We start from the raw sequence: 27,988 nt of genomic DNA on the forward strand, positions 1-27,988 counted from the left end.
TAAAAAATGTCAAATTGAGCGAAAAAATCTGGTCAACAGAGAAAACAAGGAGATGCGACAATGGCGCATGCTGAACAGGTGGAATTGATCGATGGACTCATGTAGGATGGCGATAGGACGGCTGCGAACAGACGATGGGGGGATCGGATCACTGGGCTCAAAGCCGACGGTGACAGAACGGCAGCCGTGAGCAGAGTTGGACTCAGGATGCTCGGATTGAACGCACCGGGCGACAGAATGGACGGAATCAGTAGAACTGGTGAAAGGATCAACGGTGACAAGACGGCCGGTGACAAGATCAACGGATTCAACATGCCCGGAGAGAGGACGATCGGATTTACTGCCATGGGCGAAAGAATTATTGGACTGAGCACCAGTGGACTGAGTATCGAGCTGCTGACCATGTTCGGAGACAGAACAACCGGCGAGAAAATTTTCGGATTCAAAATGACATGTCCGGCAACGAGTGGTTCATCTCCACGCGGACCCTGGACCATCGGATGCAGCACGTCGACTTCTTCGGTCTTGTTGGCGCTGCGTTGTCGCCGACGGTGCAGTTGTTTTTCTTCGGCAATTTTTCTCAACTCTTCCCTGAGCCAGCGTTCTTTGTCCATTTCGGTCATTTGCACGTATTCGAACAATTTTTCCTCGGACAAACTTCCATTGTGCACCAGTCGCATCTGATCGCTGTTCAAAAATGCGTATCCGGTGCTGTTGATCGACTGACGTTGTTGTCTGGTCAACGATGCGTCGAGTAATTTGAATTTTTCCCCCAACTCCACCAACGCTTCCTCTTTTTCGAGTTTCACCATTCGACTGGATTGGGCTCTTTTCGCTTTGCGCTGTGACATGGTCAACCTTTTAATATCACGAACCAACTTTGGCACGTTGCCAAGTTCCAAAATCAAATTCAACAGCGCATCGCGTTCTCGACGCGACAGCATCTGTTTCGACTGTTTGGTCGGAAATACATTCTTCGAACCGTCCTCGTACAAGCTCAGCAAATCCGGCGACAACAAGTCGATGGTTCGATTGGCGTCCGGAGTCAATGCCAATATGCGAGGCGACAACACTCGCAGTGGCGGAATATCTTCGATCACTTTCATATCTTTGATCAACTCGAACACATCGTACGCCAATTCACGGAACCAGCCGGGCAGCGGCATGTCGGGTAACAGTGATTCGAAATTGTTCTCGGCGATCGCCTTCTCCACGTTCGCCAGCAGTTCATTCGTGCCGAGGTGGATGTCGAAATCCACATCGTACTTTGTTGGCTCATCTTCCAGATCGTCTTCGTCCCCTGCCGAACCTTTCCACGAGCTTGTCGAAGAGGAATATTTTCTCATTTCGCGAAACAATTTTCTCAACCAATTGAACAATCGTTCCAAAGTTGAGGATTCTTTCGTCGTCGTCGTCGAACGTTTCACCCTTGGTGGAACGATCTGTTTGTCGATCCTGTCGATGCTCATTTGCAAATATGGAACGTGACAATTGGCGTGGTCGGCAATATTTTCAGCTTTGCTTGTACAATTGATCAGACGTTCTGTTTCCGTTTTGTCATGATGGCGCAGTTCGTTCGTCACCAACGTGCTCATCAACAAATTTACAGTTCTCTGGTACATTATACCGTCGGTCAGGGTTTTACCGTCTTCGTTTACTGGTATTTTCAAAAAATCCGTTTTGCAAAAAATTACATTTCCTGAAAATCCCATACAAACAACTATATTTCATAGTAGGGTAAGAGAAATTTGGTAAGTATTTGGAATTTCATTGCGAAATGTGATATTGTTTATTATTTAGTTGAAATCTGATCTTACCGAATTGTTGTACGATCAATATTAATAAAAGTATGGTCCAACGAAGGCGAAATGGAAAAATTGGCAAAATCGACCTGTTCGAATAGTAGCAGTGCATGGTGTTGTTGGATAGAGCGACAATTTTTGTTCGATGTGAACAATTACGATGCGATAATTGAAATGAAAAGTGAATATCGTTCGAGAATTTCCACGTTGGCAAAATGTCCTAAATTTTCAATCTCTGCAGCGATGAAAGATTTGCCTACTTTTGTATGGTAATTTTGGTTGGTTTTGTTCGTATGTTTGAAAATGTTAAATTTGCATGTTGTGTAAGATTAATTGTTAATGCCGTCGTCGATTGACGAGCCAGCAGCATACATACATCATGCATGCCTGACGGTGATGAGAATGATTTTGCAAAGTTGAATAATTTTGTTTGCAATTTATTCATCGAATTCAACACATGAAACACGGCGATGCGACTATTAAACAACCGTAACAAGTGGAATTGATCGTCGGTGAGCGAATTCCAGGAGAAAGAATTGTCGCCACCATGAATTGGTTGGACCGAATGGACGGACTGTCGGCGATCGGTGACAGCACGTTGAAACTGAGCATGGAGACCGTGTCGACCACTGGACTCGAGACCAGTGGGGTCAGAATCGAGGGGGCCAAGATCAGGGGGCTGAGAATGATCGGCGACGCGTAAATTGGACTCAGAACGAATGGGCTCAAAATTTGAGGCGACAATACCAACGGTGAAGCGACGATCGGCGTCAGCACGAGGGCGGTGAAAAATGCCGGCGACAGTATGGTCGGCGACAGTGTTGTCGACGACAGGACAATTTGGCTGAAAAATGCCGGCGACAAGACCACAGGCCCCAACACAGACGCCGAACCGACCGTCGGCGAGCCGATAAACGGCCACAGGACGATGGTCTCGCCGACCGTGATTTCTGAACGTTTGCATCTTCTTCTTCTTTTTTTTCTTGTCGATTTCGACAACTGCAACAATTGGTATTCCAACGCTTCATTTTTCTCGTCGACAGTCATCGTTCTGTACGTGTCGATGTCGACTGGCAATTTGCCATCGTCGTAAATTATGCGCAGTTGATGTTCGCTTAGAAAAGCATAGCCCCTAGTTTGAATTGATCTCGTCTGTTCTTCGGTGTAGGATTGTTCGAGTCTGGTGAAAGTGTCGATTAATTTGGTTACCGTTTTCTCTTGGGAACTTTTCAAATCACGCCACTGTTGTTGACGTTGATGATACTGATCGACGAGGCGGTCGACTTGTTCGACCAATCCCAACAATGCCAGTCGTTCTTTCAAATTCAGTCGATCGATCAATTTGCCAACTGATACTGATTGGTCGGTGTCGTTGTCGTAATTGTCCGACAAGCTGAACACATCCGGTGACAACAAGTTCACACTTTTCGAACTTCTCTCTTCCCAGGGGAACAATCTCGGCGACAAAATTCTGTACTCGGGCCAAGCTTCTTGCTGCTGTTGCTTCATCTCTTTGATCAACTGGTGCACATCTTTGGTCATCTCGCGCAGCCAGTCGGGAATTGGCCATTCGGGTAGCCAATCGTCGTCACTTGTTGTTGTTGTTGTTGTGATCTTGTACCAAAAATTCGACCAATACCACTCGGACCACCGGGTCGACTGTTCTCTTCTCGACGATTTGCCAATTCCCATTGACTGGTCATTTCGACTAGTGGCAGACGATGCGAATTTTGAGAACAATACTGAATTCACCTTTTCCGCCAGCCAAGCCAGCCAGTTGAACGTGCTTTCGACCACTGACGTCCCCCTTTTCGAACGGATTCGTTTTTTCTCCACAAACGGAACCAAACATTCGGCATACTGGTGTACATCTTGGGCCTGGTGGACGCAGGCGCACAGGCGACTTTTGCGCTCTTGGTCGTCGCCCAGTTTGGCGCCAATTTTCGTCGCCACAGCACCAAGCAGAGCCGAAACGGCGTTGTCGTATTGGACTTTTTCCAATATCGACTTGGTCTGTTCGTTCAAAGGCAACGTTTTGTATTTCTCTTTGGTCAAACTGACCACCCCGGCTGAAATGTGAAAAAAATGAAATGAAAAGAAACGAAAAAAGAAAAACAGAAATCACTGAACGGCTGGCTACTACTTCTACTCACTGAAAACGACAACCACGAGACAAACGGCGTTGACCATCGGGGTGGGGCGAATATTTTTTGGGGAGAAAAACCGTGTTGAAACAACACTTGAAAGAAAGTTTCACTTGTTCGCTTATTATTATTATTTTTATTCATTCGGTTCAAAGACTTCAAAAAGTCGATGATTTGACACAATACAGTTTTGATCATTGCAATTGATATTGTCACAAATGAAAACTGGGCCGTATTTAGAAGAAGAATAGAAAAACCAAATTAAATGAATGAAAGTCGAACTTATACGAAACAATTCGATCAAATTCTCTGTATGGTATATTGGGCAAAGCTGTGCTTTTTTTTCTTTTCTTTTAATAATTGCAAATTTCACAATTTCTCTTGAACAATTTTGACAAGTAAAAGAAAAGCAAAGAAAAAGTTCATTGCGACAAATTCAACTAACATGTACGTCATTTTTTGTTTTATTTTTGCTTTTTCACATTTTTTTTTGGTAAGCGTATTTTTTTTTCTTTATTTTTGATAAGAATTCCATACATATTTTTGCTTCTATTCAATCTATAACTGTTGTCCAATGTATATATATATGTACAATGAAATTGATGCTGGACCGTCGATTTACTTTTTCTATGCATTACACTGCGTTGAAAATTTTGAAAACATTTTCTAATTTAACAATTTCACTTCAAACAGGGAACGGTATTTTGTAATGTGAAATTTTGAAAAAAACGCTTATTCGAACTTGCAATAATATAATTACTGTAATGATTGATGAGTGATGATATTTTTGAACGTTATTTTGAATTTCCATTTTTCTGTTCTTGTTTTGTTTATGAAAAAAATATTTATATTTTTCATGCAATTCAAAATTTTTCATTGATCCAATCATCTTATTTACTTGCAAATTTGATTCACATTTTAAACAAGTGTTATTTCTATAACATTCTTTATTTTGGTTTTCTACCAAAATCAACCGTCATTTATTATTGTGAATGAAAAATTTTTTATCATTTGAATTAGTACATGTGTGGTAAAAACTGCATTGAAAGATAGATGTTTCACCTTATACTTCTACTTGAATATTTTCAAATTTACAACTATCAGTACTTGATAGTAATATATTACTGTAGGTGACATGTTGTCTCCAATTTGGACGATCAGGAATTGGCAGTTGATAAATTGAATAAGACATCAGTAGTCTTTATTTTTAATTGTGATATATTTAACACTATAACTATCAGGTTTTAAAGAACGATAATTAGCGGTTGAAATAAAATGATGTTTAATTTTCCATGTTTACTCATAACAATTTAAATATTGGAATAAATAGTACTGTAGTTGATATGTGCATGTCTGTGTGTATGATGTTAATTATTTAGTGCTTGTTTATCTTCTTTTGTAATAAAAGTAAAGTTTCAAGTGAACACCACAATTATTTTTCACTCATTGTCGGAATTAATTGTATATTAATTTCATTTTATTTCATTTATCTTGGCGTGCGTAGTTTGGCATCTTGGTGGTTGTAGTTATTTTCGAAAGGTAAAAATGATTTTAATTGTTGTCCTTTTTTTTGTTTTTCACAATCAAACAATAGTATCATTTGACAATAGAACATAATTACAATGAGGATGAAGTTGGATGAAAAAAATTAGCATCGAACTAATGTTCAGTTGCTGAATTTCATATTAACAATATACATATGAACAGTATTTCGTGTTGTTATTGTTGATGTGTTTTGTTAATTTCAAATTTAATCTAAAATTCAAAGTTTATTTCTCAGACAGCCCTATGATGATTGCCACCGACGAGTTGGTCGACCACGTCAGGTTGTACAATCCAAAACCGTTGTTATTGCACGGCTATATCGCACCATTTATTGTTGCTTACGGCACGTCATTTTTCCTGTGGTCAGTCATTTACGGGTTTTTTGAATATTTTGAATTGTTTTGCATTGTATTTTCTGTGATTGGCTTTTTACAAATTATTGTCGTGTTGCTTTGCTTCTGGTCCATTTCTGCCCGATGCTTGCTGACCTGCAGTGAAGTGAGTCAGTTTTAAGTTAATTCAATTATTATTTTAATATTATAAACTTTTCTTCAATTCATTTTCTAATTTTAGACTAAGGATCCTTTTTCTGCCCAGTTAATTAAAGTACAACCTACTCCAAATAATGGTTGCGCAGAACTGATACCACTTCACCATCACGTGGTAAGTTGTTCAATTTATTAAATTCATTTCTGATAGTAATTTTAATCGTTTGGAAAAATTTGATAAAGTTAATTGTGGTTAGATATTTTTTAAAATAATTTATTCGTTTATTTGAAAATGAAATTTGACATTTTTTTTGAAAATATTGATCGTTTCCTGTTCTAGTGTTGTTAATCGGTTTTGTTCATTTCGACCAGATACTGTAGTTTTAATTTAATACAAAATCTTTTTTAAATATTTAATTAAATGTTGTGTTATTTCATAATTTTTTGGTCGTAAAAAGTGAAAATGATTTTTTTAAATTATAGAACTAACTGTGTTGGATAAATTTTTTCAAATTATTATTCACTTTATGTAATTTTGTTTTGTTTTTGCTTTGCTTGAGGATTTAATTTAAAATGTAAATTATTATTCAATGTTTTCGTTTCGGATAGAACCCCTTATACTTTTGAATTGACTCAAATGAATCAAATATCGCAAGATGATTTTACAGTATGCAGTGGGTAATTTTTAAAGTGAAAACGACTACTGCTTTAAGGATCCGAACAATGCGTTTTATGTTTGGTTTGAATTTCAAAAAAGTAAGTACGTCTACGATGCGTTGGAGAAGAGACGGTTTGAGCCGGTCAAATTTCCGGAAAATATGCCGTTCCAATTTTACAAAGAATGGAAAGGCTACGTAATCGAGGGTGAATTGAAGCTTGTAGCTTCACATCTCGGCACGAACACGTAAAATGACTGTTTCGTTACGCTTTGTTTGAAATATTTCCATTATTGTTTATTTTGTAAAGGATGGAAATGGTCATTTCGACGTTTGCTGAACTTTTCCAAGAACGAGCCACGGCACCGTTTTTTGTCTTTCAAGTAAGAAATGGAGATTTTGATGGTTTGCTTAATTTCAAAGGAATGTTGACGAAATGCAGTTAATTTCAGGTATTCTGTGTCTGCTTGTGGTGTTTGGAAGAGTTTTGGTATTATGCTTTGTTTACGCTCTTTATGCTGGTCATGTTTGAAATTACCGTGGTCAAACAGCAATTGAACAGTATGCAAGAGATCAGAAGCATGGGAAATAAGCCGTATTTAATTTACGTATGATGCTTAATTTTGTTTCACAAGCGGTCATTTGTGACGACATGTGTGTGTGCCGTACAATTTAGGCATACCGCAATACAAAATGGGCGAAAATTTCTACCGAAGAACTCGTTTCCGGTGATTTGGTTTCTATCGGTAGAGCAGTTATTTATTTATTTATTTGCTTTCTTTTCCCGTTTTAATTGAAAATGAACACAGGACGATCGTCCAATGAGAATACAGTTCCATGTGATATTCTTCTTTTACGAGGTTCATGCATAGTGGATGAATCACTTCTGACTGGCGAGTCTGTGCCGCAGATGAAAGTGAGAGAGCTTGTTTTTTTCTTATTTTTATTTTTTGAGCTTTTGACATCACTTATGTACTGTATTATTTCAGGAATCTATAGAAGATTGCGATTTGGATCATGTGCTGGATATCAACGCCGACGGTCGACTGCACGTACTGTTCGGTGGTACTCACGTTGTACAGCATGCGGGTCCTACGAAAACATCGTCTGGTTTGAAAGGTGAAACAATTGTGTGCTTTGTTGTGCAAATTATTTAGAAAAAGAAAAAAAACAACAACTTTTTCCACCTTAGCTCCAAACAACGGCTGCATTGGTTACGTGCTGAGAACAGGCTTTAGCACTAGTCAGGGGAAATTGTTGCGGACAATTTTGTTTGGCGTGAAAAGATTGACAGCCAACAATCGCGAAACATTATTTTTTATACTTTTTTTGTTGGTATTTGCACTGAATGCGGCCATATACGTTTGGGTGAAGGGTAAGGGCCTCCTCTTTGAATTTCTTTTCGCTTCAGCTTGGATTTTTCAATATCTTTTTTTCATCATCTGAATGTGAAATTTGTTCGATTTATTTCAAGGTGTGGAAGATCCGTCAAGAAATCGATACAAACTATTTTTGGAATGTATCTTGATTTTGACGTCTGTTATTCCACCCGAATTGCCCATCGAACTTTCGCTAGCCGTCAATCATTCGCTAATATCGTTACAAAAGCTAGGTAATGTTGAATTTTCTGAACTCATTGAATTTATATTGGTATTTTTTAAGGCATTTTTTGCATCGAACCATTCCGCATCCCACTTGCTGGAAAAATAGACGTTTGTTGTTTTGACAAAACCGGCACACTCACCACGGACAATCTGATAGTCAAGGGTTTGACAGGATTAAAGTAGTTTGTTTGTTTGTTTGTTATATTCATTTTATATTCTATTTATTCACTGATGCTTATTTTCAAGTGGTAGTAAAGCGTTAAATTCCATTCAAAATGCTCCACTGGAAAGCATAAGAGTGTTGGTCAGTTGTCACAGTTTGATGCAGTTGGATGCAGAATTGATTGGCGATCCATTGGAAAAGGCATGTTTACATGCAGCTGGATGGACATTGACCAAACGTGAGTGTAGAAATATGTTTAAAGTAGACATCAGACATTTTTTAAAAAAAACTAAATTACTTTAAATTGTGCGCACACATTCTTCTGCGATTATTAATTTCTTTATCGTTATTTGATTTATTTGATTTCTAGAAGATACTGTGATTCCTTGTAAAGGAAAAGAAATTCCTGTCCACATTTCTCACCGTTTTCATTTCTCATCATCCCTGCAACGTATGTCAGTAATTGCCAGCTATATACCTGTTGGCTCGGCGGATGCGCAGTACTTTTTTGCAGTGAAAGGTTCTCCAGAAATTTTGAAACCAATGGTGCTTTTTGAAAAAAAAGAAACTCTGCGTTACTTGTAATTCTTTAAATGAATTTGATTTTTAGTTTAGGGAACCGCCTGAAAACTACGACGAAATTTACAAACAAATGACCCTAGAAGGAGCTCGTGTACTTGCTCTAGGATACAGGTTGATTGGTCATCGTTCTCATCAAGAAGTGAGATTGTTTTTTTTCACTATTTGAATTTCTATTTTTGGTCATTTTACAGGTGCGATCGTATACGCGTGATTTTGTGGAAAAAGAATTGGACTTTGCGGGCTTTGTGATAGTTTCTTGCCCGTTGAAGCCGGATTCGAAGGAAGTGATCCGAGAAATTATCGACTCGGACCACAGAGTTACAATGATAACCGGTGACAATCCACTGACCGCTTGCCACGTTGCAAAAGAATTGGAAATGATTAACGACAATGCTGTTGTCATTCTCGAAGAGCCAACTGACATCAGTGGTACAAATTAATCACTAACTAACTAACTAATAATAATAATATGAATAAAATAATAGGAGAAAAGATAATTACATCTCTTTCTAGGTGTCGGCGGTTGGTTTTGGGTTTCATTGGATCGGTCGATTCACATACCGATGATACCTATGCAAGGTGTGCAATATTTGGCTTTGAATTTTACCCTTTGCATGACCGGATCGGTTAGTATTGGATATATTGCATCAACTGTTGTAAATGCGTATGCGAAAACTTTTTGGTGAACATTAATTATTCATAACAGGGCTTTGCATACTTTTACAATGTGAACAAAGCGTTTTTATCCGAATTGTTGCCGTACGTTGCTGTATTTGCTCGAATGGCTCCCAAACAAAAAGTATCAATTTGCTCAGCTGCTACTGTTGCAGTAGTAGTTAGTAGAGAAGGATAAAATTTTTTTTTTAAATTTTATTTCAGGAAAAAGTGATCACTTTGTTGAAAGAAAAAGGTCTTGTAACGTTGATGTGCGGCGATGGGACGAATGATGTCGGCGCGTTGAAACACGCCGATGTGGGTGTGTAATTTTTGTATATTGTTCTTCATTTGTTTTTTTTTCTGTTTAAATTGTTGTTTTTCATTCCCAGGCGTAGCTCTTCTTTCTCATCCAGCATTGACAGGGGAAAATCGTGACAACAATTCGAAAAAGTCCAACGAATCCTCCCCTTCCACATTGCTGATGTCCAATGCTGCTAGAAATTCTTCCACTGCAGCAGCAGATGGCAGTCCGCAGCAGCATACGCTGTCGCGTTCTTCTTCTTCTTCTCATTCGCATGCGGCGTCAAGGCGGTTTTTGAATTCAAAATCCCTTGTGAATCCCACTTCGACCATGTCGGTAAGGATTGCTTTTCAGTTGTTGTTGTTGTTGTTTGTTGATAAGCACATGGATAAACTTTTGTTTTGTCTTACAGAAAGTGCAGCAAGCTTTGAAGAAATACGAAGAAGAAGAAGGACCCGCGTTGGTACGACTCGGCGACGCTTCAGTAGCAGCTCCGTTTACTTCAAAATATTCATCCATTCGATCAAGTAAATAAATTCAAACAAACAAACAAACAAATAAATAAATAAATAAATAAATATTTCTGCTTTCAGTCTGCCATATTGTTCGCCAGGGGCGTTGTACTTTGGTTACCACTTTGCAGATGTTTAAAATTCTAGCGCTGAATGCACTTTTGTTGGCTTATTGTCAAAGTGTTCTCAACTTGGACGGTGTGAAATTTTCCGACAGGCAAGCCACTGTGCAAGGGCTGTTGTTGGCGGCATGTTTTTTCTTCATCTCCAGATCGAATGTTGGTTAATTTATTCGAAGAAAAAAAATTAAACATAATTCTATTCATATTTATTAATTTTTTTCCATTATTTATTAGCCGTTGAAAACTCTGGCCAAACAGCAGCCGTTGCCGAATATTTTCAACGCGTACACGTTGCTGTCCGTATCTGCGCAATTCATCATTCACTTTTTCTCTCTGGCCTATCTTGTCAGCTTAACCCATCAGATCAACTCTAAAAATAAGTAATTTTTCAGTTTTTTTTTTGATCATGTAACAATAATTTTTTTTCTCTACTATTTTCTCGTTTATTCTCTAGTGTGGAAAAGGCAAATTTGGAGCAAAAATTTCAACCAAACTTGTTGAACAGTCTCGTCTATTTGATGTCGATTATGTTTCAGACTTGTAATTTTGCCATCAATTATCGGGTAAGTGGAGACGAATTTTTTGGTCGGTTGGTCGGTCGGGGTTGTTGTTTAGCTTTTTTTTTTCAACTTCACCAAATTCATTTGTTCACAAAATTCAAGGGACATCCATTTATGGAAAGTCTGGTCGAGAACCGAGCCCTTCTGTATACTTTGCTGTCCGCCGGTGCTACGGTGGTCATTTTAACTGCCGGCCTGGCTCCAGACATGGCTGAGCAATGCGAGCTTGTTCAGCTACCACCAGAGGTGTGTTTGTGTGATTTATTTGATTTATATTGTATTTATCTTCTTTTTCTACCTTGAACTTATTTGTTTGGTCATTTTTTGCATTTTTGCAGCTTCGTAATGCCGTGCTGATGATAATCGCGGTGGACATTTTAGCTTCTTATACGGCGGATAAGATTTGCGCTTTTGTATTTGGCCAAGTGAAAAAATCGACCACAAGACAGCAGCAGTTGGAAAAGAAATAGGCATTTTAACCCCCAACACAGAGCGTAATATTATATCTTTTATTGAGCGCAGTTGAAAATAAAAGCTGTTTGTATTATTTTGCAAAAATGCCAAAGACAATTAATTATTTTTTTATTATTTTTTCCACTATCCCGCATAATAATATCATCATTGTTCCATCATCACATGCTTTGATTGTGTTTTTTTTTCTTCTTTTTATTGTGTACAGGATCCGAAGAGGTTGTTATTTGTCATTTTGTCAAAACAGACGCTTTTCATATCTGCAACACGAGAGAGGAAGTATTAAAAACAAACAAACAACGCACATTGGTGGATCATAATCAATCGGTGAAAAAGAAGAAGAAGAAGAAGAACTTACGAATGCAGTGAATGCACGCTACCTTCCATCTGAGCACCGGCACTTCGACGTTCAAAACGCACTGTTCCATTGTAAATCATTTCACTTCAACCAAATACAATAAAATTAATTAATTATTTAGAAATTACGTTTACGGTGGAGAGATGAAAATTCGGGGAAAAAAAGGAAACAAAATTACTGAAGGTTAACCGTGCTTCTAATGCCCATGTCTTGTAGACCGTGTTTCACACCAACAGTCAGGTAAGGTAGAAAAATGTGAATGGAACCTTTGTCAGTAACTGTACCGGATACACCTTGGGCAACACGAACTTTATCACAGTCTCTGGAAAATTTGAGAATGGAGAAAAGAAAAACTAAGACTGAACCCGTAAACAACAAAATGTAGTAACAACGATACTTCTGAAAATAACGATCCTGCGATTCGGCATTCTCACTGAGAACATCCAAACTGCCCATTCCTCGGTATTTTTTCAGTCGAATACCGTCTGACCATATGTAATCGCCAGGAGCTTCCAAAGTACCGGCCAACAACGAGCCCATCATCACCGTCGATGCGCCCAACGCCAAAGCTTTCGTTGCATGGCCCAAGCATTGAATTCCACCGTCGGCAATCACCGGTACGCCGTAACGCTGCGCATATCTGGCCACTTGATAAACCGCAGTACCTTGAGCTCGACCGACCGCCATCACTGGAAAAAGTCAACAAGATGAAGGTAAGTGCAATTTAAATTGTTTTTTTTTGTTTTGTTTTGTCTTTATTAATTTTAAATTAACCTTCTTGGGTGATACAAATCGATCCACTGCCCATACCAACACGCAGAGCATCTGCCCCAGCTGAAATTAAACATTCTGCCTGTTCTGCAGTAACCACTGAAATGAAGTAGCAAAAAAAAATAATAAATTAGATACAGTATAGGTGATAAAAGGGGGTTTCAAGTTTTAACCATTTCCTGCGATCACATCTATTTTACTGTAGTGAGCTTTTATGTATTTCAAAAGATCAATCTGATAAATACTGCATCCTTGTGAAGAATCCTACAAATATAACGTTAAATGAGAACTTGAAAAAAAAAGAAAAGTTATAAAACGTCATCTGACAATGACAATAATGTCCACTCCGGCTTCGACCAGCAGTTTCAGTCTGTCTTTCGATTCTTCACGGGTGCTGATAGCAGCTCCTACCAATAGACGACCATATTTGTCCACACTGCTCAACGGATATACGCGCCGCTTTTTAATATCCGTACGAGCAATAAGAGAAACAAGACGGTTCTCATCGTCAACAATTGGCAGTTTTCCTGTAAAATGAACATTTTTTTTTCCACTTCTCTTCTCTCTATACAACATCTTATTATTATTATACCTCGCTTGTTTTCTTGCAACGTTTGATAAGCGGAATCGAGTGTCACTGATGCGGATGCAGTGATCACCAATTCCCGTGGTATCATCACAGCCGATATTGGGGTCGATTTCCATTTCTCTTCAGGTATGAAATCCACATCGCGCGACGTGCACAAACCAACCAGGACACCGCCAATTTTTCCCGTGTCCGTTATCGGTACACCGGAAAAGCCGAATTTCCGTTTCACTTCCATCACATCGAATACAGTATTCTGCGGACTGAGCACTACCGGATTCCATATGAAACCTTGTTTCGCACGCTGATAATACAAAGAAGAATGGAAGATGATAAAAAAAGAAATGAAAACGGAAACTATCCAATTGCTGCATATACTTTAACTTTTGCCACTTCTTCGGCTTGATATTCTGGTGTACAGTTGCAATGAATGATTCCAATACCACCACACTGCTGAAAGTAGAAGAAATTGATTCGATTCAGAAGATGAAAAAAAATCATATCGAATTCAATTGGGACAATTTGTTTGTTTGTTTACCGCCATCGCTATTGCCATGTCAGATTCAGTGACTGTGTCCATTGGTGAAGAAACAAACGGCGCTTTCAAAGTGACATTTCGAGTCAAATGTGTCGTCAAATCCACATCTTCTACCGGAAAGTCCACATATCCAGGTAAAATGATAAAGTCACTAAAAGTAAATCAACAAACGAATGGATAAGATAGAGATGATCGATAATATTTGGTATGTTTCGTTCATTTTTTTAACTTGTCATGTTTTATCCAATTAATTTCTGTTCAATTTCTCATCTGAAGGTAAAGATCACATCAGAAATTTGCATTATCATCATCAGACCCATTTTTATTTATTCAGCAGAATTAATTAAGCTTGAAAATGGTCGCTGTTAAACAAACATTAGCTCATCTTTATGCAAATAATCATCATCCGTGTGCTTACAAATTGATTTGTTAGCTTTGTCGTTAAACAACAATTAGGCCATTTCTAATTTTAAAATGTTGTTAAAACGATATTTTTCGAGTAGATAAAAGAAAATTCATAAACGATACTTTATATTTATTTATTAATATTTTCCATTTAATTATTTACTATTTTCACTTACTTGTACGTGATGCCTTCGCGCGAGCTGAACAGTTCTTCCAAAGTCAATCCGTCCGGTTCCCTATCTTTTCCGACCAACAGATTGCGCTTCATCTTGCAGATTTTCTTCAACTAGACAAAATCACAAATGTTTCACATTGTAGCTGACGCATAAAAAAAGAAGAATTTTAAATTTAAATGAGGAGAAAAAGAAAACAATGGAAATGCTAAACTGTACCACCACCACCACCACCACCACTACCACCAATTCAATTGTTAATATTGAAAAAAAATGGTCGTAAAATGTCAACTGCTAACTTCAACAAACACCATGCATCACTGACCTATTGAAAGAAGAAGAAGAAAAAGCACAAATGTGTTATCGCAGATATTGCACAGAGTTCACAGATATTGGAGAGTTCACCTAAATGGATTATTAAAAAATATTGTGCGTGCGAACAACAACGGACTGAGCATTATAAATAAATATACGGTTGATAACGGCAACCAATTTTCCATTCGGAAGCTAGTGAAAAAAAAGATCGATAAAATTATTCAACTTTTATTAGTCGATGAGAAAATGCCGATTAATTAGACTGACAACGGAAATTCATACACATACTTATTAATATATGAATATAATATTTATTTAGAAAAAAAGAATAATAATTAATACCTCTTTCCAAATAATGAACAATAAATGAAATTCCAGTAAGAATAGAGGGAAGAGAGGTCAGTTTCCAATAATCATTTACCGTAGACCACCATCATCATATGGAATATAGAATATGATTCATTTTTTCACTTAAATCTTCAATTTTGGTTCGCAGTTGATTCGAAGCTTCTGTATACGATTGTCGATTCAATTTTCCACCAACGTGACGTTCAGCTTCGTGATTCCAACTGGTGAATGATTCGCGTACTTGTTGATCCATTCGTTGAATCATACTCACCTAAAAGTAGTGAACAGTGGAAATTTTTCAATAAAAAAAAATCATTACAGCAAACATGAACAACCAATCACCAATGAAATAATGCGTTGTCGCATAGGTGAGAAATGTGTCTTTCCTATTCAGCATAATTTACTTGCATTGGTGATGAAATTTTAAACACCGATGCATAAAATTATTTTCAAAAAGTATAATTAAATTGGTGAAAATCAATTTTTTTTGCAAACGTCACTGGACAAAGGAAAATAATATTGAAATATTACCTTTTCTGCCGCTTCACTGCTTTCAGCTTTCAACTGTGACTGCAATTCCGTGATGTGCTGGTTCAAGTTTCGCCATTCTTGATCCAGACGTTTTTTCGTTGCTCCAAAAATTGCACTATCCTTGCTCGAGATGTACTTTTCCAAATTTTCCACAATCTGTTCGTAAATTTTACCCCTCTTCTGATGCGCTTCGGAAAATTCATCAGTAAGACTATCCAATTTCATTCTACTTTCAGCAGAAGTGTCCTGGAATTTTAGTACAATTTCAACAACAATTACAACAAGTAACAAGCTTTGGGCTTTCTGTGAACCTTGACAATGGAAAAATCCAATCGAACGAAAAATATGATCGTGCAGAAAAACACCATAAATGCCACAGCTACCATAATCGGCTCGCGAACAATTTTCGATGATTCCCAAGTATAATACAACTGTAAGATATTTTCTTATGATTTAAACTGAAAGATAACAACAACAGTAAAAACAATTCAACTTCAAAATCTTGTATGTGATTTTCCACAAGGTGACGTTTGTGCATTGTAATCACTGGTCGTCCGGTTACATCCAAATATGTGTAGTGTAGGCTATTCGGATACTGTTCTACATCGTAAGGCGGTTTGACTCGAATATTTCTAAATGAAAATAATCTTTGGAAATTTTTTATCAAAAATAATATTCAAAAACAACTTTGATTCTTCGGGCAAAATGATTTTCAGCTGAAAATTTTCGATGAAAAAGTTTTCAAAGACATGATCAACAAAACGCATCTTCAGCCCAAATTGGCTACCTGCTTTGTAAATATTACTTACATTGCATATTTGCAAATCAAATTGAAATTTGAAGACAAACTTTATACCTGAGTGATATAAATATTCATAACTAGGAATATTATAACCAATAGTATAAGTGGTTCTCCAACCGCCAAACAATGGAAATCGAGGTTGTATTGTAAGATGGAGTGAATCTGGATTATGGCGCACTTCACTAGTAGAAACATTGCCAATTTCATCCCGATAATATATATGCTTTGCAGAAGCTGGTAATATTGTCTGAATAAAGTAAACACCGGTTATTTGACAAGTGAGCGTTAAGGAAAATGTGAGTAAACGCAAGAATGCAGACCCGAAAACCGCTGACACTCGGAGAAATTTGACGTTGCGAACGCTGGTAATCTAAACGCGAAAATGGCCCTGTAAGCACCGCACCTTGGTGCTCCAAATTAATATGCTCTTCAACGGCAATATTGCCCCAATGTGAAACTTCAATGATGCGTTCGAGTTCTGTTACCACCAGAAAAGGAGCATAACTTTCAAAATGCACTCTCATGGGTTCCTGAAAACAATATAACTAATTATAATCAAACAAATGTAATTATATTCTCTTCTTACCATAACAAACGGAGGAATATTCTCATAAATACCGTATGTCAAAATTTTCCCTGATTTTACTACCGGTAACACTTTTTTCGTATACGATTCAACATTCTCTGAGTAGAGTTTTATAACCATTTTTTGTTTTTTTACTTCATACGGCGATAACATATATGTCAAATCGTCGTAAATGAAGAATCTAAAGGTAAAATCATTTTATGACGTGCTGAAATATTCAAACCAATAAAGATATGCTTAAATCGTATTGCTTACTGGCGTCCTTTTTGTGTAATATGTGTGGGAAATGGTTTCAACCATTCACCATAAACAAATTCCGCAGTCACTTTTATCTTCCTCTCATTCCTGGCTGGAAGTGTGACTTTCAAAAATGCTACATCACTGAAAAAACAACTTAATAACTAACAACTGAAACAACAGTATACAGTTAAAAATTACTCATGGCCCGACACTTCCACTTTGTCTACTTGTAAAGTGGTCTTTGGGGAATCAAAATGCACCTAAAACCCAAAGAAAAATACAAAATATAAAACAATGCTTAAATTTGACAATAATTACATTGTAAAAAGCCAAATGATCCATTTTCTTTCTCGGCATCGCGAGTAGAATGTATGATGGTAATTTATTTCCAGTAGCTTCGAAATCAAGAGTTACTTTTTCCTTGACCAGTTGTGATGTCAGATCAACATTTCTTACAGCCATTGAAATAATACAACTGTCATCATTGAGATTTACTTTCTCCAGCGTTCTTGAAGCATGGCATACAACCGCCAGCAACACGAAAGAAAACATAACCAGTCGCATTTTTGAATTTAATAATTTTCCTAAATTTGTTAATAATAAGGTGCTAAAATTTGAAAAAATATTATAAATTAAATATAATAAAATGCTATAGGACACGAATCATTGTTGCAATACAGAAATGTAAGACTCAAGTTCAATTTAATACGTTTCAATTTCCATTACACATGGTAGCGTTTCAGCGTTGAAAAATTATAAAAATTTCTCTTTTGAATTAGTAGTTATATTTTTAATCACAATAATTACTTTATATGAATTATTTTTTTTACTTAAATTGTTTAATGAAATGTCAATTGAACTTAAGCATAATTTTTATTTTGATGCTATAAAATGTTTTTTTGTTATTTTTAAAAATAAAATAATAATTCGTGTAAATTTATACTTGTGAAAATATAAGCACAATAAATATCAATGACATGTTACACAAGTCATACTGTAGTTCATATTTCAGAAGTCAGTATGTTAGGCATAATTTATTTCGAACAATTTGATTGTTTATTTGATTTTTTCTTATATTTAAAATTTTATTTATTTCAATTATTATATTTAACTATTTACTGACAAAGTTTTATTTTGTAAGTGACGTAAACTTGATCATATTATAGTATACTTTCTTCGACGGATTAATTTTGCAATATGTTTGTCAATGTTTTATGGTGGATGTGCTGAGCAGTGCTAATTCTTTGCAGTCTTTGTCGTATATGGCTGTGATTTGAGATTAAATGAATTTCTTTCTTCTTTCCTTAAAGCAGAAAAATTAACCGTATTGCACGAGCTAATCTTGAACTTGTGCACTTTTAGTTTTTTGATCATTGTTTTTCTTTGATGATATTTTTGTATTTGCTTGATGTAATTTATATAACGACCTATCATTCGAGTAATGCTGAACTTTTTTCACAACTTTAATGTTTGCATTTTGTATTTGACGTCATTATCGTGTATAATAATTTTGCGATTATGTGAAACAATGCAGTTAATCGAATTTTAGAAATGTCGACTGCATTAACTCCAGAAAAAGTTTCGGGGACACCTTTAAAAGCAAACGCTGATAAAGCAAACAAAGCGAAGAAAAACAAGAAGAAGGGAGTTCCTAACAAAGGAAAGCCTGTTAAAGAAGAAGATGTTGATATTGATGCTATTATTAAAGAATTGGATGCTATCGACTTGAAGAAAAAGAACAGTAAGTGATATTTGCTCTTGATCTTTATAATTATGTGTTGCATAGCTAGTTATTTCAGAACAAGCGCTGAAAGAGAATACGTCGAAGTCAAGTAATGATAATATTTTACAATGTTTCGTGTTGATCTCAACTTGCAGCTTGTAGCTAAAAAAGGTGAACCAGTACTGGTTGATAAGAAAGCAGATGATGCAGAAAATGTAATTTTGAAAAATCAGCCAAAAGTTCCCATAGACGAACTGTATTCTGATAACAATTATCCGTTTGGTGAAATAGTTGAATATTACGACCAACAGTTAGTAAATGGCAAATATTAACAATATTTGACGATGGTCGTTTTCAGTGCTGACGTTAGTCGGGTGGGAAGAAGCGAGAAAGAGCGATTGGATGCTACTTTTGAAGAAATGTGGCGTGATTTCAGACGCGCGGCTGAAGTACATCGACAGGTATGAAAATGCATTTTTGAGATGATATTTTTATGATGCATTAAAAATAACTGTGATTTCCTTTATATTTAATATGATCATGTTAGGCTCGCGCTTGGTTGAAAAGTTGGATTCGTCCTGGCTTGAAAATGATTGATATTTGGTGAGTGTTATGTCTTGTAATTGTTATATTTAGTTCTCTTACTTATTAATTGTCGTTTACTTTAAAATATCATTTTCTTACATTATGAGTTCTATTTGGTTATATGTTGCTTTAACTTATGTTCGTAAATGTAAAATTTGTCTTTTATAATATGGCATTATTTTCTTTTGCCAATTCATCTTATTCTTTGAAAATTTTAAATTATTTTTTGGAATTTAGAATTTACATTTTTTGAATGAAAGAAATATTTTGAAATTATAATTCATAATGTAAAAAAACTCTAAAATTCAACTTTAATCTCTAATTGTTGAGTACTGTAGTGTATAATTAGGTAATTTGGACATGAAATGTTGAAAAAATAATCGGAAAATTGAATTGAAAATTATTTCAGATTGAAAACAATGAAAAATTATGATTTTTGAATGAGCCAAAAATTATATAAATGAATTCTGGGATGAATTTTGATTTTAACTTTCGCAAATACTTTAGTGAATGGTTGGAAAATTGTACAAGACATTTGGTGAAAGAAGATATGCTAAATGCTGGACTTGCATTTCCTACAGGTGTCAGCTTGAATCACGTTGCTGCTCATTATACACCAAATGCTGGCGATGATACTGTTTTGCAGTATGGTGATGTATGTAAAGTTGACTTTGGAGTGCACGTTAATGGTAATTGCAAATTTTAAAATTTCAAAATTTTTGCATATATATTAGAATTTTTAGGAAGAATAATTGATTCTGCATTTACTGTTCACTTTGATCCAAAGTATGATCGTCTTGTGGAAGCCGTCAAAGATGCAACCAATACAGGGATTAAGGTTACTGGTATTATTATTAGAAAAAACGTGTGTAATGCAATTGTAATTGTAGGAAGCTGGAATTGACGTTCGCTTGTGTGATGTTGGTGAAGCCATTGAAGAAGTGATGACCTCGTACGAAGTTGAATTAAATGGAAAAACTTATCAAGGTTGTTAATACTTCAATTATAATAATTCTGTGCAACATAATTTGCTTATTCCTTTTTTTAGTAAAGCCAATTCGAAATCTCAATGGTCATTCTATTGGTCCGTATCGAATTCATTCGGGAAAAACTGTACCAATAGTGAAAGGCGGGGAAGCGGTAAAGATGGAGGTAGACAGAAATTTTTTCTTCAACTCTGCGCACTTCTAATTTACGAATATTTTAATGCTGTTTGAGGAAAATGAAGTATTTGCCATAGAAACATTTGGCAGCACTGGAAAAGGTTATGTTCATGAAGATTTGGAATGCTCACATTACATCAAGGACTACTACGCTGAACACATTCCTTTGAGGTTAATTGTTTTTAAACGTGATTTGGTAGTTTTTTAAATTATTATAAGAGTACATTTGCAATTTAAGATTGGCTCGTAGCAAGCAACTGTTGCATACGATCAGCAAAAATTTCGGCACACTGGGATTTTGTCGTCGCTGGTTGGATCGTTTGGGTGAAACAAAATACCTGATGGCGTTGAAAGTTTGAATATTTATTTTCTGTTTTTATTTTTGAAATGTCATTCGATGTATATATGCAGGATTTGTGTGACAAAGGTGCTGTTGGTGCTTATCCTCCATTATGCGATGTCAAAGGTTGCTATACCGCTCAGTGGGAACACACAATATTGCTCCGCCCCACTTGCAAAGAAGTGGTGAGTCGTGGACCCGATTATTGATAACACTTGTGCAGCAATTATATAAAATCAACAGCATTTGAAATGTCGTGCAGAGTTTCATCAATGAGAAGAAGTTCTTTTACTTTTACAACGTATATTTTATGTAGTTGTTCATTTGTTCATTTTTTGCATTTATTGGTGTGAAAGTGTAATGTAGGTTTTTGTTTGATGAGCGCTGCAAAATGACACATATCGAGCGGTAGTAAAAGTTGTGAGATCAGAAAGTAAAGCTGAACGGTACATAATGGAAAGTATGATGGGAGACAAGAACGAAATAAATGCACAGGCAGCTGTTGATGATGAGTAGTATTGTCGATGCTTTCAGTTTCCCGCTTGAAGAAATGGATTCTGAAAGAAAATATTGAAAATAATATGAAATATTAAAAATAGCTTTTGCAAACTCTTACGCAATACAGAAGGCAGTACGAGCGCAGTTTTTGATGATGGCCCATAACCACCAACATTGTAAGCCTTCACTGTTACAGTGTAGGCGGAAGTAGGTTTCACCGGGCCGAGTTTCATTTTGGGCGGAAAATCAAGACCGCTGTCGATGGGCAAGTCGAATACTCGTCTTTCCGTCTCCTTATATGAATTAGCAAAGGTAACCTTAAATGTAATTAGCAGTCGTTTAAAAAGCTTTTTTTGCTCGTTTATTGGATTTCGCAACTGTCATTTCATTCACCTGATAGCCGAGTATTTCGTCTTGTTCAAGAGCACGACGGGACATGCGCCAGCCTACTGTAACGAAACCAATTTTATCCGCTGCACTGACGGAACAACAGATAGGTATATCGGATGGGGCTGAAAAAGCCGTTGAAACGTCAGTTTTCATATAAGAAAATAATAAAGGAATTGTGTACCTGGCCGGTAAGTTTTCACCAGGCTCAGACTGGATGCCGGCGCCTCTCCGGCACTATTGCTCGCTATTGCTGAAAAGGCATATTCCGTTTCGGCGGTCAGATTGCAAGCAGGCATCCCTTGCTTGAGCAAAATAAAGGGCGCCTTATGGAAATGTTTGCTATTGGGATCGGCGCTTGCCCAGTAAAAGATTTCAAACCAGTCAACTGGCTCACACTGATTCACTATCACTTTGTCGACCAGATAAAGCTGGACGCACGTAGCATTCAGTGCCTTTGCATCTACACGGTACACGGAAGATGGTTCTAAAATATTATTACATCAATAATAATAATAATGTGTGTAATGAATTTTTTATTTGAAAAATTACTTTTTACAACAGGTATGGCATAAACCGGAAGTGTGTTTGGTCCTTCACCGTAATTATTATATGGACGAATATATAGCTGAAATAATTTGAATGGTAATAAAGTTATGTTAATTATTTTCTTATTTTATTACTTCATATCTTTTGCAAGGTACTGTTTCATTTGTTTGAACAGTATATGAGAGATTGATGAGCGTAGAATTTGTGGTGGCAGGCAGTTTTTCAGTTTGCGTATTTCTGAAATCACCAACTGGCCGCCATTCCAAAATATATCCTAACGAACTGTCTCCCCAGAGATGTTTCGGCAGCATCTTTAAATATAAAAACGACATTTAAGTAAAATGTTAAACGGAGTTAAGCACAGGTTTACCTTCCATTGGATAGTGATTTGGCTGGTGTGGTATACTTGTGCACTGAGTTGCACATCTTCAATAACACTTGGTGGACCTGGAGCAGTTTCTGTCCAAGGTGTGGCGTCACTGGCATCGCTCCATCCGATTGAATTAGCTGCTCGAACACGGAAGCGGTATTTATTGAATGGCAGTATATCTCTTTCTACAGTTGTTTCATTTAAATTCCATCGAATATCTGAAATATCATTTGAAGAAACAGAATTTGAATCGTATAATATGCGTGAGATAGGGAAGCTTACCATCTTTGACAATTTTCCAACCTTCAGCGTAAGTAGTTTTGCTTTCGACGCGAAATTTCGAAATAGGGAGAGTCCTCTTTTCTTGTTCATTTGGAATTTTCCACCTCAAGTATATTCTGCTATTGGCTTGCGGTTGAGCAATGACTTCAATTGGAGCAAGTGGAGCACCTGAAAAGTTGAAATATACATTAAATATATGATACATAGGAAAATTTTTATTTTATTTTTTCCTTACCTTCAACAGTCACTTCAGAAGAAGCACTGGCAGTCCAAAGCGGTAGAATAGGTACGTGACATGAATAATTTCCGTGGTGAAGCAGACTTATTGGAGATATTGTAAGTTGCGTCCCACTTCCGGGAAGAGGGAGCAGCGTTGCGGAGTTGAACTGTCTGAGCTGTTCTATTGGATATCCGTTGAATGACCACCACGGAGCAATTTCTGCCGTCGAACCGGCATTATTAGTCCAAGCATATTTGCAAGACAACGTAAGATTTTGACCAACAAGTACATGCTTGTTTGCTGGACGTATGCGAATATAAAAATCGTCTGAAATGTTAAATTTCTTATAACAATTAATGTAGTGGTTGAAAAATGAACAGGTAGGAGAAAACAGTAATTCAAATATCATACGGTAAACGACTAGTCGAAAGCGTTGGATTATTCCCGCTTGACGATAGGCAATACGACATTCATAGACTGTGTCGGAATCTCGTTTAGTTACGTTCTTGATTGTCAATAAATCACCAGCTTTTGATAGCGACAACCTTTGGTCATACTGTAGCGCGGATTTTCCAACAATCCACTGTCCACGGCTTGACCAGTGCCCTGTACGATCTGCACAGCGTAAAATCTGAAATATTCGTGAAATGTGTGCTTATTCTATCAAAAAAATCAAAAATAATTCATGAGACATCCCGAAACGTTTTGCCATTACAAAATGCATGTTATTAAAAGAGTAATTTTACAGTAGTACGGACAGTTATTAAATTAATTTTACAAAAGTAATGCTTTATTATAATTTTTAAGCATTTTGTAATAATATTCTAAATGGAATTTTTATTATTTTTTTGTTATTACTTTAAAGTTAAAAATTATGCACGTAAGATTTAAAACCATTTATTATAAAATAAACATGCTAATCAAGAATCACTTTATTTAATGAATAATTATTTATATTAACAAATTACTGCATAGACGATTAATTTTAACCTGAAAATCAAAATACGGTATTACACAGTTTTTTCAGAATTGATCGGTATGAAATTTTAATTTTTGCTACGTATTTTTGCGAAACGTAATCTTAGAAGCAAATCATCGTTCATTACGACAAAACTGATTCAGGTAAGATGAATTTTTTTCCACATCAGTTAACACTGTGTCGAAAGCAATTTCATTAGATGAATTCAATTATGAGCTGAAATGGCTACGATAAGTTATCTCATGTAGGAAAATTATTCTTTCATGTGTTGCCTTTACATAAATAATTTTAAAATTATTCCATTATTCTTCAATTTGCTTTGTTATCACTGCAATTGCAGTTATTACGCCAGTGCTGTGTAGCGTGGTTAATTCTATCGACTGGTGTTTTTTATAAAGTGTAATTCTTATCTCTGGAGAAATTGAACGCATGTTTGTTTTTTTATAGAAATGTGTTAAGCATGTTTGAATTTTACAATATTCCAATGAATACAACTTAGATCCATTTAAGAGATTTAAAGATAGAAGACAATTTCTTACCGCATCAGAATTTTCTAATACGTGAAAGTCTTTGTGAAATTCTCGCCATTTAATTTTGTCTGGTGTTTGTCTTACGTACAGTTCTGTAGTGAGTATGTCTTGACCGAATTGATTGAATGCTAAGCATTGATAAATGCCAGAGTCTTCTTCACGAAGGTGTTTAATTTGAAGTCTAAGTATTATTTTGTGTTATTTGGTATTTGCTCAGTGTTCGCTATAGTTACCTGTTCTTATCAATTAAGATCCTCTTTCGGTCTTCTTGAGGCAATAATAGTGAGTTAAAGGCAGTGCCATTTTTCAACCATTCATAATGCACTTCAGGTTTGCCGGTTGCTTCACACCACAGAGTCCAAGTTTTTCCTTTTTCTTCTACATAATTTTCTGTTGTTGAGCTAATCTTTGGAGAAGCTGAAGTAATGAAATAATAGTTTTCTCTTTTCATTTAAATAAATAAATATATCCAGTACCGAATACTTCCAAACGCACTTCTTTGGACACTGAACCATATTCATTGTCTGCAATACATCGGTATATGCCACTATGTTGTACAGTGGCGTTTAGTATACGCAATTGACGAGAAAAGCTGCGAAATTGAACTGTCTGCTTGTCCATCGGTTTGTCTACACGTATCCATTGATACGTTGGACTTGGTCGGCCAAATGCGAAGCATTCTAACACAATTTCTTTTCCTTCTAACGCCTGATTTGATTGCCACACTCTGGGCAACTCTCGAGGAAAATACGGAGAAAATCCATCCTGAGATGGGTCTTGAAAAAACAATATGTATATATTTAATCCATTCGCATGTGTTTTGATTTTTCTTACAAGTTTCTGATTTGGTTCTGAGTCGGAAGAAGGGACCGTAGTGTCCAGTTTGGAGTTCGGAAATGAGTAAACTGCATGCGTATTGTTCTTCATCGGCTTTGGTATAATAAGAGAAATACAGTGTACCATCTTTTGCCGTGAAGATGCGTTCTGATTCTTGCAAGAACATATTTGATGTTTTGTACAACCACGCATAAGAGGCCGACACTGAAATTTTGCCAGTTAAAAACGAATTATTACACAGAATTAGAATAGATGTAGATTGAACCTGGATAATGGTTAGGCGCTAGGCAGGGTACTTGACGGCCTTTACCTTCTACAGCGAATACGTCAAGTCTACTGGTTGGAAATGGATGAACATCTTAAAGACAATCAGAATTGAATAAACACAAATATACATTCCTCTGGAAACATGCCATCATCTTACATGCTGTTCGTACTGATGCTTTTCGACTAACCACTGTGCCGTAATGATTTTTCACTTTGCAAAAGTAACTTCCCACGTCCTTATTGGACACATTTCTGATGTACAGTTCGCCTTCTATTTGGGTAATACGTGAATCCATTGCCGAATGAATCTTAAAGAATGACTTGTTATTTCTTCTGCTACGGTGGCTTTTATTTTAAATTTTAATACAGTAAGAAAAGCAATGAATAAATATAATGTTTGCTTACTGGTCCTCCAGATCCGCGATGCCAAGAATAGATCGGCTTATGTGCAATGTGTGGATTGTATTCAGCTTCACACTTCAAACGCACTGTTTGAGTTGGTATATCCAAAAAAAATAAGCTATCTTCAGGTTGATGGATTAGCTTTGGTGCGGCAAATAGTGGGAGAAAATTCAGTTTTGCTTCATCTAAACATATCAATAAAACAGCATGATTTTGAGTATCAGAAAATAGCTTCAGTTATGCTCACTTTCGTCTTTTTTGCTTACTGCAAGTCCATGTTTTTGTTCTTTCAGTGAGAATTTGCAAGAGTAATGCTTTAGTGAATGTTTTTGAGATTTCAAAATTTGTTCAATTTTTTGCGTTTCTTTGAAACTTTTTTCCTTAGAATCCCATTGAACTACCTGAAATTGACGAAAGCGTGTATTTTTTTTGGAAATATGAAATTTGCTTTAATTTGGCAATTTACTTTTGCCATTTGGTCGAACATGTTGCCAAATGTGAGCAAATTTTGGCATCGTTGCAAGGCGTTTTGCTTGTCTAGCAGATCAGGTAAAAAGCGAAAACAGTCGGTGCCATTTTCACGCCATCCTTTAGGACATGTGAAAGGATGCCCTAAAATGTTGCAGAATGACCGATTCATTAGCAATCAGTGAATTTTTATTCAGTGTTTGAAATTTGCTGATTAATATTAGCGACTGATGTTAGTTAACATTTGGTAAATTAGACAACTATTTTCAAAATTTCAAGCTTTTCATATTTGGGTTTGCTTTGAACTCATTGAAGCATATCTCATCAGTGCGTGGTTTGTTTAAGCATTGCATAACAGAACAATTCTCTTGGTGGTGCGTTTCTGAGCTTCAGTGGCAGACACATGGGCATGTTGGCAAGATCCAAATTTATCCTTGCAACTCCAGTTGGCAAACAATCATGACATTGAAATGCAGGTCTCTTTTGACACATGTCAGATGATTTGGATAAGCAGTGATGAATAATTTTCTTTCCATGCTATGTTCTGTGCTTGGTTATTTAACAATGGAAAGGACGTAAATTGATATTTTTCGGCAATATTGTTTTTAATGTCAATACTCTTTATGTCAGCAGTCTCAATATCACATCCCCCACAGCAAGTTCGATATTGTTTCTAGCTGGGGATTTGGGAATGGGATGCGGGGGGGGGGGGAGAGATGGATAAATTTAGATTCATGTTCATTGCATGCATTTTGCAGTAGTAGAAACGTCCAGTTAGTTTTGGATGAATGATTTAAGAAATTGAACACTTCTAATATTGGTTGACAATATTCACACAGCTACCGTAAAGCACCTGCTTTTCGACTGTGACTGCTTCGATGCACATTTGATATTCTATCGACCGGAATGAAAAAGTCTCAAGATTCAATCAAGTGAAAACAAAACGCTTAACAGATTTAGCATTGACTAATAGTTGATTTGAACATTTCCGAAATGATCGAATAAATAACAAAGAACTTACATATTTGCCTAGCTGATGTCGACTGACCAAACAGCAGCTGCAATACGATCACAACCATAATCGATGCACTCCGATAGAGGTTCATTTTTTTTGAAAATTTTCTCTTT

The 27,988-nt window shown here is 36.4% G+C and overlaps 7 protein-coding genes across 7 annotated transcripts; 3 read left to right on the forward strand and 4 right to left on the reverse strand.

Moving 5' to 3' along the window:
* Window positions 1–32: 32 nt before the first annotated feature.
* Tsp_04191 (hypothetical protein) lies at window positions 33–3,992 on the reverse strand. Its single transcript, XM_003374959.1, has 3 exons — window positions 3,956–3,992; window positions 2,696–3,871; window positions 33–1,699 (listed from the first exon to the last, which is right to left on the reverse strand). Exons 1-3 carry the CDS (start codon window positions 3,990–3,992, stop codon window positions 33–35), a joined length of 2,880 nt encoding a protein of 959 aa, XP_003375007.1.
* Window positions 3,993–5,568: 1,576 nt separating this feature from the next.
* Window positions 5,569–7,167, forward strand: Tsp_04192 (putative cation-transporting ATPase 13A1). The gene is made up of 6 exons (XM_003374960.1): window positions 5,569–5,579; window positions 5,727–5,868; window positions 6,065–6,154; window positions 6,741–6,883; window positions 6,946–7,040; window positions 7,088–7,167. The coding sequence occupies exons 1-6, from the start codon at window positions 5,569–5,571 to the stop codon at window positions 7,165–7,167; spliced, it is 561 nt and encodes a 186-aa protein (XP_003375008.1).
* Window positions 7,168–7,434: 267 nt separating this feature from the next.
* Window positions 7,435–11,606, forward strand: Tsp_04193 (putative cation-transporting ATPase C10C6.6). The gene is made up of 19 exons (XM_003374961.1): window positions 7,435–7,551; window positions 7,625–7,745; window positions 7,828–8,010; window positions 8,110–8,247; window positions 8,298–8,418; window positions 8,486–8,640; window positions 8,773–8,948; window positions 9,013–9,123; window positions 9,176–9,413; window positions 9,498–9,610; window positions 9,691–9,819; window positions 9,864–9,960; window positions 10,031–10,278; window positions 10,355–10,469; window positions 10,536–10,736; window positions 10,811–10,866; window positions 11,113–11,139; window positions 11,239–11,382; window positions 11,475–11,606. Exons 1-19 carry the CDS (start codon window positions 7,435–7,437, stop codon window positions 11,604–11,606), a joined length of 2,622 nt encoding a protein of 873 aa, XP_003375009.1.
* Window positions 11,607–11,961: 355 nt separating this feature from the next.
* Window positions 11,962–14,533, reverse strand: Tsp_04194 (inosine-5'-monophosphate dehydrogenase). Its single transcript, XM_003374962.1, has 10 exons — window positions 14,442–14,533; window positions 13,861–14,011; window positions 13,701–13,775; window positions 13,329–13,626; window positions 13,070–13,263; window positions 12,910–13,000; window positions 12,740–12,835; window positions 12,363–12,654; window positions 12,144–12,287; window positions 11,962–12,049 (listed from the first exon to the last, which is right to left on the reverse strand). The coding sequence occupies exons 1-10, from the start codon at window positions 14,531–14,533 to the stop codon at window positions 11,962–11,964; spliced, it is 1,521 nt and encodes a 506-aa protein (XP_003375010.1).
* A 656-nt stretch (window positions 14,534–15,189) lies between these two features.
* Window positions 15,190–17,846, reverse strand: Tsp_04195 (dolichyl-diphosphooligosaccharide--protein glycosyltransferase subunit1). Its single transcript, XM_003374963.1, has 11 exons — window positions 17,579–17,846; window positions 17,459–17,520; window positions 17,276–17,401; window positions 17,021–17,201; window positions 16,755–16,964; window positions 16,489–16,681; window positions 16,320–16,419; window positions 16,126–16,264; window positions 15,944–16,063; window positions 15,633–15,878; window positions 15,190–15,372 (listed from the first exon to the last, which is right to left on the reverse strand). The coding sequence occupies exons 1-11, from the start codon at window positions 17,822–17,824 to the stop codon at window positions 15,190–15,192; spliced, it is 1,806 nt and encodes a 601-aa protein (XP_003375011.1). The 5' UTR covers window positions 17,825–17,846.
* Window positions 17,847–18,807: 961 nt separating this feature from the next.
* Window positions 18,808–21,280, forward strand: Tsp_04196 (methionine aminopeptidase 2). The gene is made up of 12 exons (XM_003374964.1): window positions 18,808–19,001; window positions 19,060–19,092; window positions 19,146–19,293; window positions 19,342–19,444; window positions 19,531–19,586; window positions 20,076–20,257; window positions 20,312–20,406; window positions 20,459–20,555; window positions 20,617–20,720; window positions 20,787–20,902; window positions 20,970–21,084; window positions 21,143–21,280. Exons 1-12 carry the CDS (start codon window positions 18,812–18,814, stop codon window positions 21,278–21,280), a joined length of 1,377 nt encoding a protein of 458 aa, XP_003375012.1. The 5' UTR covers window positions 18,808–18,811.
* A 217-nt stretch (window positions 21,281–21,497) lies between these two features.
* Window positions 21,498–27,966, reverse strand: Tsp_04197 (putative immunoglobulin domain protein). Its single transcript, XM_003374965.1, has 19 exons — window positions 27,882–27,966; window positions 26,859–27,004; window positions 26,640–26,793; window positions 26,396–26,577; window positions 26,148–26,298; window positions 25,721–25,927; window positions 25,363–25,662; window positions 25,120–25,303; window positions 24,896–25,067; window positions 23,789–24,008; window positions 23,393–23,704; window positions 23,158–23,325; window positions 22,876–23,093; window positions 22,640–22,816; window positions 22,509–22,584; window positions 22,141–22,443; window positions 21,963–22,081; window positions 21,688–21,886; window positions 21,498–21,628 (listed from the first exon to the last, which is right to left on the reverse strand). The coding sequence occupies exons 1-19, from the start codon at window positions 27,964–27,966 to the stop codon at window positions 21,498–21,500; spliced, it is 3,504 nt and encodes a 1,167-aa protein (XP_003375013.1).
* Between the last annotated feature and the right edge of the window lie 22 nt (window positions 27,967–27,988).

The sequence above is a fragment of the Trichinella spiralis genome, assembly GCF_000181795.1.
Source record: "Trichinella spiralis strain ISS 195 chromosome Unknown Scfld5, whole genome shotgun sequence".
NCBI classification, from domain to species: domain Eukaryota; kingdom Metazoa; phylum Nematoda; class Enoplea; order Trichinellida; family Trichinellidae; genus Trichinella; species Trichinella spiralis.